The 11,001-nt window shown below is 42.3% G+C and overlaps 1 protein-coding gene across 1 annotated transcript in view; it reads right to left on the bottom strand.

Moving 5' to 3' along the window:
- Positions 1-4: 4 nt before the first annotated feature.
- Positions 5-11,001, bottom strand: part of LOC109988345 (protein arginine N-methyltransferase 8-B) — a 32,402-nt gene continuing 21,405 nt past the window's right edge. The window contains exons 7-10 of the mRNA XM_020639800.3: positions 10,741-10,856; positions 7,569-7,719; positions 3,862-3,983; positions 5-2,445 (exon numbers count right to left, since the gene is read on the bottom strand). Of these exons, the coding sequence (XP_020495456.1) occupies positions 2,362-2,445; positions 3,862-3,983; positions 7,569-7,719; positions 10,741-10,856 (473 nt within the window). The 3' untranslated portion in view covers positions 5-2,361. The remainder of the gene's footprint in view (positions 2,446-3,861; positions 3,984-7,568; positions 7,720-10,740; positions 10,857-11,001) is intronic.

The following is an 11,001-nucleotide window of genomic DNA, read 5'->3' as shown; positions in this document are numbered from 1 at the left end:
CACGTTTGGACTTTTCTGTTTATTCAGGTTTTAATGTTGACATGACAACATGTGACACAACTTATTCAATAGATGTTTCAAAAGATAAAACATGAGGAACTAACATGCCAATGATTCAAGTTTCACTTACAAACTGCAACGTAAATTAGGTCTGTGTTTAATCGAGCAGAGCCATATTCCTTAAAGCTGTCACTGTGAAATGATTTCTGACCTCATCTTAGTATCAATAGTCCTAAATGAATCATCAGAGTTGTGGTGTATTCTTGACTTTTCAGAATATATAAATGACAACACCGTGTTGCTTCTCCAGGATCTCCATTTTTCTGCGTTGCTTCCGAGCATTTGTGCTTGAAAATTTTTGATTACAGCATTTAAATAAATAAATCACCGCCTCTGCAGAATATAGAGGAGTGAAGAACGTAGGCTGGTTCTTGACTGATTGGATGAAATTGCCCGGAAACAAAACTGTTTTATTTTGTTCAGTTGCCTCTAATGAGGCGGCGCCTGTGAGCTAGTTCATACATGACATGCATCATTATCCACTATCACCTGACCAACACCTCCGTGCAGTAAGCGGAGTATTTAAGCTGCAGGATTCCCACTCTCACTCTCTTTGCTCTGTCATTGCCAGCTCTGACCTGCATCAGTTCAGCACTCTCACTCAGCATCACCACCACCCCAGCATCCACCTGCAGACTCCGACTGGTTTAAGATATCATCATCACATCACTCCTCGAGTTTCTGCTTGTAAATGAAATCTTTGAGGAGTGATGAGGTCGGGGTCCAGGATGCCAAACACAAACTATGTTCTGCTGCAATAAATATTTTAAACGATACAAACCAGAGTTATCTGACTGAACTACTAAAAATAAGAATTATAGGTTGTAAAGGTCATCTTTGCCTGGATCCACATCTCCAGAAAAAAACACAAACTTACAGCGATCCTTGGCAACGATGTCAGTAAGAGCACAGGAGATGTGAGACGATGTCTGTATGTCCCCAGTGTAACCCAGCAGCCAGGTAACTCTGCTGAACTCTAACAATTACAAGGTAGTTTATTATTCATTTGTAATCAGAGGTGAAGAAATGTGCAGCCACACAGCAGACATTTGTTGATGCTGAAATTGAAATTGTTGAATCTGTTTTTTTTTCACCAAGAGAGTATTCATAGTAAGATGATTATCATGTAATTAGAAATATTGTTTTTTTAACAAGACTGTTTCTCTGTTTGGCAGATTTTTTAACATCCTAACTGGATATGTTTGTCCCCCAAGGCCGCTCGCTTGAAAGACAACAGCCTCCACATATGGGGACTAACCACTAGGCCACTGGCGCCCCAGGCTGCAGTAATGCTCTCTCCACGACTCCTCCAGTTTCTCCTTTCCTTTGAAAAGATCTTATTACAAGGACACAAGTGTTAAACAATAAAGTTAAATTCTCATGCTATAATGTGACGCTGACCTCGTCTTTTTTTTTATGTGATACTATATGCATACAGAGTTAATGGATAGGACATACTAAGATATATGTAGGGGAAAGGACTTCTACAGCCTGCATCATGTCCAAATGTTGATTGTTTTATAATGATATTTAACCTTGAAAAATGTCTATCTACGGAAGAATTGAAAAAAGCTAAATGCAGCAATGCAGAAAAGCAGTAGGTACGCTTCGGCACTTGGTCAAGGCATTGAGGACGGGGGGAAAGGTAAAGTATGTTATTGGCATGTCAACATCACGGCGCACATGTGGAGTCCAAGCTGTGCAACAATGTGAGCCTCGACATCGTCTACTACACACTCACAGGAAGCTACGACGACACCGACTATGCAAACACAGTACCTTTCACATGACTATACACGCACCTACTCGGGGGTTGTCCTTGGCGGTTTGGATCGAACCATTTAAACAACTAGAAATCAAAATGTTTCTCTGTTAACCAGTCTCAACAACACGTAATATAACAGAAGATTTACACCTTAAATGTTTTGTCAACTTGAAGCCTACGATCGACTCCAGGTTATTGCAGAAAACAGCTACTGAACAAAGCACACAGGTACACCACTCCATCTCACAGAACATCAAGAATCAATAACATTCATCCAGACTAGAGAACACTCTGGGCCTCGTTTCATCAGTGTTACATTCAGGGTTGTTAAACAGTCAGAACCAGTCACTTCCTGACTCCATCATGCACTGTGGAGACGATAGTGAAACTGTCAGCTGTCGGGCCTCCATCTTCGGCCCTCGTCTCCCTCTCCTTCGTCACCCAGTGTGTCCGTCTGCAGTCATGGGAGCGTCTCTGTCTCCCTCTGGTGCTCAGCGGTTCACACTCAGTGGGGCACCGAGGTCCTCCCGTCACACTTAGCGCATCTTGTAGTCGTGTGCTATGGCTGCTTCGCACAGCTGCCCCTTGAAGTCCAGCTCAAAGGTGAAGTCCAAGTCCCGCTGCAGGTGAAGAGAGGGAGGAAAGAAAGATGGAGGTCAGGAAAGCAAATCAGGCCATCAGTTTTAAACTTATATCACTCCTGTTTATAGAACATGAGGTTGTAGCACATGGATACTTGTGATCTTTTTTTTGGTCAGATAAACATCGTAGTGTTTCATTCTTCTTGCGGAGTGATACATCTCGCAGCAGGTTGTAGCTTTTGACCAACACTGAGGTGTTTCTCTCAACGTTTTGGCTGGTTATCAATCCAGCAAAAATCTGAGGAATCCTTCCTAGATTTGAAAACTTTTATCTTAAACTGGATTAGGAAGAGTTAAACCAACTATCATCAGTGAAATTGTGGATTTTTGTTTTTATCTTGTGGAGGTTTTTGTCTCAAGCTACTCCGTTAAACTTTAGGCCTATTAAGCCTAGATATCCTAACCATGCCACCAAAAGCCTCTAACAACTACACTGAGGAATATGTCAGCATGGCTCAAGTGTGTGAATTGTTGGACAGGCAAAAAGATTTCTAAAGAACTTTGAACTTCAGCAGCTAGTTACCACCAGGCCAGGCTCAGCAGCAACCAAAATTAGAAAATTTAATAGAGCACAAAAGGAGTAGAGAGCGAGCAGGGGAGACAGGGAAGGCGTGTGATTGGTTCATCAGATTGGTACCTTGTGGCAGACATTGGTTGAAGTTTTTACAGTCTAACAACTGATACAGGTGATGGATTTTCTTAGTTCCTTTGTCAGAGCACGAGTTTTTAATGTCAGGACCTAAATACAATTTCAACCAAAATCTTAAAAAGTGGATCTGGAGAAAATGACCAATCCTGCCTTTAAAGTGTTAATTACCCTGAATGTTAAAGTCAATGAATAAAAGATGAATTCACTCAGCAGAGATTATGATGTAGCTGTGACTGACTTTCAGCGCTGATGGAGACAGGGGAAGAAATGACTCAGAGAACACTTTGTGCACGAGAGTGTTTCCATTCGGACCTGACAGCCGAACATGGTGTTCAACAAGCGCAGACTGTTTGTGTGAGACATCAGGAGGAAGCAGGTCTCGCCTCCCGAGCTCCCAGAGGGGGAGGAGGGGACGCTCACAAGGTCAACAGTAGAATCTGGTGTTGTTGTTTGTCTGGGCGTCACTGCAGTGCAGCTGCATGTGTTTGACCGCCAGCCAACACGGAGGAGGAAACAATCTGCTGTGGGGCCGCCAGAGCAGGATATGACTCATTCCTTAGCTTAAATATAAAGATACGAGTTAAGAAGAACTATGAAACAATATCTAGATTATATTTGTAGTCTTTAGTTTCTTGCACTTGTTTTTATAAACATGTAGGTCCAACAAACAGCTTCTCTTGGACATATTGCCAATAAATCCCACTATCATCAGTGTAATAATTGGACATGAAGTGTACAATACTCACAGAGTTCTTCTCATTAGGCTTCATAGCGATGCTGCCTGTAATCTCCTCTCCTCTCCTCACCGTCAGATAATCCTCCAGATAAAACACTGTCTGCTTCCAGTGGGTGTACGGAGAGTCTGGTGCTGGGACACACACAAACACACGCACTCAGCTCTTTTAGCTTTTTAACAAGAGATTGGAAATAATTCATTTATTATAAAAGGTTAATAATGAGAAACTAACAAAGTACATAATGCTGAATAAATCAGGACACGGCCCCAAATGCTTAGGGAGGAGGTAACTTACTATTTAAAATAAATCTCTCTCTTGTCTTTGTAATGTCATATTGCGTCTGCAGTCAGCCCGGTAAGGCGACCTGCTTCAGCCGGGTAGACACACAGGTGTAATGTAGATATTGAAATACGCTTGCTAAGATTTGAGTTTTTGCACAGAACTGATTTATCTGTGAATCAGAAAACGATTATTTACCATTCAACCCATTACAGATTGTTCCTGAAAAGACCATAGTAGCAAGAAAGTAGAGTTGTAGTACTCGAAAACTGTCTTGGTCTGCAGACCACTTTTTGAAGGTCTCGTCTCGGAATCTAAAGCAGTTTTACTCTTGTCTTGGTCTCGGACGAGACGGATTCCGAATTTTAAATCAAGACCAGTCAAGACCACCACTGATTTCCACGTCATTACTGAGATTAGAAGGAAAACGCCTCTTTTTAAAAGAACAAATAACTTCAATTCATTCTTAGTTTGATTTGTATGGTCTTCGTCTTGTCTCGGTCTCGCCCTGCCTTGGTCTTGTCTCAGTCTCGGAGCACTCTGGTCTCGGGTATGTCTTGGTCTCAGTCATGGTCTTAACTACAACACATAGTTATCACCAGAAACTAGTTTGGTGAATTCTGGAGATCAAATTCATGAAAACAAACTTCTGAAGTGACGACCAAAGCTTAAGAGTTGGAAAAGAAGATCTTAGTTCCGTCTTGGATTCAAGAGAATTTTAACTGGGTCTTGTCTCGGTCTCAAACTGATCATTACTGTGATTAGAAGGAAGACACCTCTTTCTAGATGAACGAATAACTTCAATTCATTTGTAATTTGATTGTTATCCCCTTGTGTTACGGCCTAAGCTAGTGACACACCTGCTGCACACAAGATGATGATTTTTCAGTGATATTTATGTTCAAGGTCTTGAATCGGTCTCGCCCTGCCTTGGTCTTGATCCCTAAATGTCTTAACAAAACAAAATGTCCCAAACAGAAGTCAGCATAAAGATGTCATCTTCTCAATGTGAGTGATGAACGCCTCCTTTTTCTAACAGGTTAACCCTCTGTGGTGACACAAAGGTTCTGATGTGATTGTCAGTTAAGAGATTGTTATTTAAGGGGTGATGAGAGACAAACAGACTCGTATTAACCTGATGTGGGTGATATAAACACAGACAGTGTGGAGGAGAGCAGAGGCAGAGAGATGGAGGTGCAGACAGAGCAGGTAACTCCACTCTCACTTCAACATTAAACACAGGAGGTGTCTGACTGACTACACTCTTGATCTCTCTGCTGCTGCTGTTTCATTACCCTGCTGCTTTCTGTTTTTATCGTGCTACCCTTTGTGCATCCATCTGCGTGATGTGGGCTGTGTGTGCATCGAAAACATTGCATGCCCAAAAACAAATAGAAGCGTTAACCGATGCCCTGACCGTCACAGATCACTCGGCCTGAGATTGAAAAGATCTGTGGGGCATGGAGTGGATTTCTGCCAGCGGAGCAGCGCTGTCTTTCCAGACGAGCTCTTTGTGAGGCCATTGATAAAAGTGTCTGCCAATCAGCAGGCCTGGCTTCTCTGTTTGTTTTGGGCGTAGTGCAGTAATCACAAGCTAGCTGTGTTTCTCATGCTAATTCAGAAGCAGCAGAGAGATCCCAGATTGTTTATATGAGATGGATTGTTATCTTTGTCAGCTCAGTTTGTGTTTCCTTCCTCGGCTCAGCTTCTCTGTGTGTGTTTTATTCAACAGGAGCCAAGTCAAGCTTTTGCTCTAGGATGTGTTTCTTAAAGGATTTGCAGAAAAAACCTCCTCAGCTTTGTCAAATAATTTTTTTTACGTAAGACAGAAGAAATAAATCTGCTTAGAGGAGAGACAGATTTGGATATTTAGATAAAGATCCCACACATCTTGTGTTTTTTTAAAGATACTGCAGATGCAATGATTTTTATTCAACAAAGATTTGCAGAGAAAACATAAAATCATGAGTATCATGGGGCCAACTGCCGACTGTCCAAACCTTTACAATAAAACATTCTGCACTCATTTTGTTTTAATGTGAAATACCAGACACAACCACTAGAGGTCAGTCACACACAGGTTTTGACCAGCTACTCATCGTTAGGAGAATGAAACACAGGCTGGAAACATGTGCCACACTATGAAACAAAAGATGTCAAAGGCCTCACGTTTATGACTTTTTATTTTTATGTCCACCTCAAAAAGGACAACTTGGTTCCAGCTTTTATAGAACAAGTTACTCATCCTCTGCCACTTGTAGTTTCTGAAGTAAATCTACCAACAAAAAGTAGTGAAGCCGTAGTAAGTTTGTGAATCTTCTTTCAGTGCATATTCCTAGTCGGGTTTGTGTCATTGCACTGAAAAAATTGAAACCACTCTTAAATGCATCCATTGATAGTGTCATATATAGGCTATAGGCTGATATAATGACTGTGAAGGAAACAACTTATCATCTCAAATACTTCAGAAAAGATTCAGAAATTCACTTCTTCTCCTTCTTCTTCTCCAGAGATCTCCTCAAAACCAAACGGTTAAAGGTGTAATATGTAAAATGTTTAAACTAAAATCCAAGCCAGAGAAATCCTATGTTTTATAGTCGTGAACGGCCCTTCACGTGTGTTTTGTAGCGGCCGCCATGACAGACACGACATGTTTATCATTGCCATGAAAACGCCTCATGTTACATCAAAGACTGATGCATTAGGGAGCGTGAGCTGCTCCTGAAAGCTGCCGTCCTGTTGCTGTACATGCTGCTCTGACAAAAAAACGTCATGTAAATTATGCTCTGATACATTAGCTCGTCTGTAAACATATTCTCTTCCTCATGTCGTCTTGACTACGGTCAACTCGGAGTTCATTTTCATTGGAGGTGAGTCGTCGCAAAGAGAATCTCTCCCATGATTCCCCACCGGCCTCGATGTCAGCTTTTGATTTTGTTTTGATTAGGAGCGCCCTGGGATTCCTTTGAGCACTTTTAAATGTTTATTTAACCACCCAAACTAAAGTGATATTGTGGTTTGATGTCGAGGCGTTGGGATTTCAAGTTCACACTGAACTGTGTTCCCTTGTTCCCTTTCTGAGAACAAGAAGGTCCTGCTTTGTGGTGAAATAATGTTCACAAAGCTCATTAAAGCCAATGATGGGGGGCAGCATATGAATGAGGAAAACAGCCACAGGTTAATCAAATATCAGTTCTGCTACACCAGAGGTAAGAGGGGGGTACCCAACCTGACCTCTAGGGGGCGCTGTTTCACTGCTGAAACTTTACTTCAGTCTCTCTGTGGAGGCTAATAATAAAAAAGGACACTAATACCTAACAGATTACAATAACCAACACTTTCACACATCTGCTGCAGCTCTGTTGCTGTAGGGCAAACCCACACTTAGACCCCTGTTACCCGGTATGTTCCGCTTAGGAGAGTGTGAGATGTCCTACCTGTGGAGAAACTGGTCTTCTTGTGACACTTTGTGAACTCAATGTGAAAGTAAGTGACCAGTGCATGGATGTAGTCGTTCCTCTGGATCTGCAGGCAGAACGTTGAGGTAAAGGAGAGGTCCTCCGCCTTCACCGTGTAGATGTCCACCTCCTGCGGGAGTAGAGACACAACAAGTAAGAAGTCGTATAGTTCCTTTTGTAAATACTTTTATGGAATATTCTTTTAGGCCAAGAGCTATAGCTGTGCAGAATGACTGAACTTAGGGAATCACTCAGACTGATTGAAAAAACCCCCACAAATGCTAAGACTTCAACGACAGCTCCGCTCCTCCTCTCAGTTCGTTCAGTGATTCACGTCGGAGCTGTCGTTCAGTTCGTTCAGTGAACGTGAACGAGCGAGACTGCGAGTCACCAGCCTCAGTCACACACACACACAGTACTGACTGAAACACGATCGTTAGTAGATGTTAAAACAGTCAGCTGAGTGAAATTAAGTTGGATATAAAAGCCGTTTGTAAACTGACAGCAGATATAAAAAGCTCCAAACATTTTCACCTAAATGTTAAATAATATATTTTCTACTTCCTCAATTTAGGGGCGGGCTTTAGCGACACAGAGCTCCCGACCGACTCCGTCCTGTTGGTTCAGTCAGTATGTATCACGGACATGAAAGGAGAGGGAGGGCGGGCTTTGAGCGACTCTTACGGTCTGGAGAGAGAGAGACGAGACGGAAGAGAGGAGAGCGCAACTGAAGTTGAGAAATGAACGACTCTTTTCAGTCAGTGATTCAGTTCAGTTCAGTTCACCCAGATGATTCGTTCGTTTTGAACGAATCGTTCATGACCGACACATCACTAGTCGCACTGACACATTTTTATCGAGGGGGGCTAGAACCGAGCGTTACATGCAGCTAATGCTACAGCTAACAGGAGGATGTAGGAGAAGCCGCGTTTCCACGGACTTTGAATTATTGCACATAGATGTGCCTAAACATGCACAGGACACACTAAAGAGCATATTAAACCAGAAAAAGCATAATATGGGCCCTTTAAGTTAATAAATGATGATGATTTAACTCTTAGCAAACAAATCAAAAAGCTTTGACTTTTTTTGAAATGATTAAAGCAGGACTGCTAATTATCATTTCCAAGTACACTAATGATTTATTTCAGTTTTTGACGTGGGTCATCTGGGAGCTCCAAGTGTTGTCAGGCTGCAGGTGTTATTCATGCTCTGTGCTGTACATGTTGGTTGGAGCCAGTTTAACAGGGTATCTGATACCACTTCATCCCAGCAGGCCGTGCGCTCAGAGCAGAACATGCTGTTCCACATCCTGCTGCACTGCGTTGTGAACGGCACAGCGCCAAAATATCATGTCAGCTGTGATTACTGAGGAGCAGAGGGGAGTGCAGAGGAGCTCACCTGAAAGCACACTGCAGGGAGAACACAGAGGCAGAGGTGTGATAATCCTGCTTCATGTACCTTTTGGTGCCTATAAATATTCACTGCTAGCTTGTCAGCGTTGGAGCCGGAAGCCACATTTGCTGCGAAGGAATAAGCCTCACGTTTGCCGGCAATAAAAACAACACAGTAATAACGTCGGGTCCACCTCCTGCTGTGTTTAGAAAATAATCACTCCCATAAACTGCTTCCTCTGGTCATGCAGTGTGAACTTCTCAAAGTGGCATTTCAAACTTTAAGACAGCGATGTACCTCAGAGCAGTGTTTACAAACCCTCTAAAGGCTTAATACAACATTTAAGAGCAGCATCGTGCAGATATTTAATGTTAAATTAATGATTGTCTGCAGGATTATTGCTGGTAATGACCCTTACTGGAGAATTGCACGCAGCAGTTTAATAACATGAGGTCCAGCGTGTACGACTCCTCGGCTATTCTCCTTTAATGAGGTCATCCTGTAATACATTTCAAATCAATAAAACTCGTCAGTGGGGTATCGTTGTGGTCCTTTTTTTTTACAAGAGCTGAAGAGAAGCAGCCAGTTACATGTTGATTCTTTCATTAACCTCTCACGCTGCTTGTTTCGTCTCTAGCTGCGTTTCAGATTTAAAAAAAAACGGACTTGTTCGAAGGAAAAGAAAAAGACAACGAGGTGCTTCACAATCAGCAGCATGAAGTGAAGGTTTGATCAGAGGTAATCTCCCAGCGGCACGGAGGTGAGACAGGGCAGAGACGTCCAATCAATGTCGGCAGAGAAGCCCAATCAGGAAGACGAGACGGGCTGCTATCGATGTGCATGGTGCTGTCTGATCTAATCCTACAGACACACATCAAGGTCATACTCACACCAGCATGTTAGACAGTATGTTCACAGATCAAGGTCACTGCGTGCTTATGATGTATATGATGTGTGTTGGACTTATCACTGTTATCTCACAGACGTCTACATTAATTATTTACAATAGCTTCCACACTTTGCATTTGTTAGGGATACGTGCTGATTCATGGACATTGTGATCTACTGTAACTGAAACTACAGGATGATTTTATTTACTGTTTGTGCAGTTTTACATCTGACAGGTGAACTGCCAAAAGACAACGGTGATAACTGTAATCGCGCACATCCCTCCATCAGCTGTACTGTGCTGACCTGGGGGACCTTTCACATTTCATTGACCTGAGCGGAAGGGAAGCGTCTCGACCCCAACACTGCAGCTTTCAGAACATACTCTGGTTCCATATTCACAATCATCATCATCATCATTTATTTTATTTTATTTAAATCCTCAGAAAAACACACTGAGGGAGAACCCTCATTTTCAATGATGCAGAGATACAGATAAAACAAAACAAGAGCACTGCAAGAATAAAACAGGAAGTGCATGCAGTTAAAAGACAAGAAAATACAATGAAAATAGAGAAGCAATAATAAGTAAGAACAATTAAAATGTTAAAAGCAAACTATATGATAGCGCCCATCTCGACGAGATTTGGGCTTCATCGAGTTCAACAGGACGGGGGCTGTACATGCTGTCAATTTGGTTTGCCTTTATTCAGTTCCACCTCTTTTTGCTCTCTCTTGCATACCATTAAAGCTTATGTGTTTAACACGATTTAGACAAGAAACAGAAACCAGAACGCTTCAGGCCAGAGATTCCAGTTTCTGCATTAATATACCGATATCTGTTTTAATGGATGAATGTTTTACCAACCTTGATAAGGCAGGAGTTGGTAACCACCTGTTTGGGGTCCACGACGTCCACCAGTGGCTCCTTTATGGCCACGTTGCGGATACAGGTCATGTCAAAGCCGTAGACGTTCTCCCACCCTGGAAACACAGCATCACTAAGTTATTGTTCTGCCGTGTTACACTTTAAACATAGTTCTCTTCTTTTAACGCTTCTTGCCACAGGAGATGCTAGCAGATGTAAAACACCACTAGTTATTTTTGCAGAGCTTCCAATAATCATTTT

Source organism: Labrus bergylta, chromosome 7, assembly GCF_963930695.1.
Source record: "Labrus bergylta chromosome 7, fLabBer1.1, whole genome shotgun sequence".
In the NCBI taxonomy this organism is placed as follows: Eukaryota; Metazoa; Chordata; class Actinopteri; order Labriformes; family Labridae; genus Labrus; species Labrus bergylta.
Note: the sequence above shows the minus strand (reverse complement) of the source record. Positions and strands in the feature narration are given on the sequence as shown.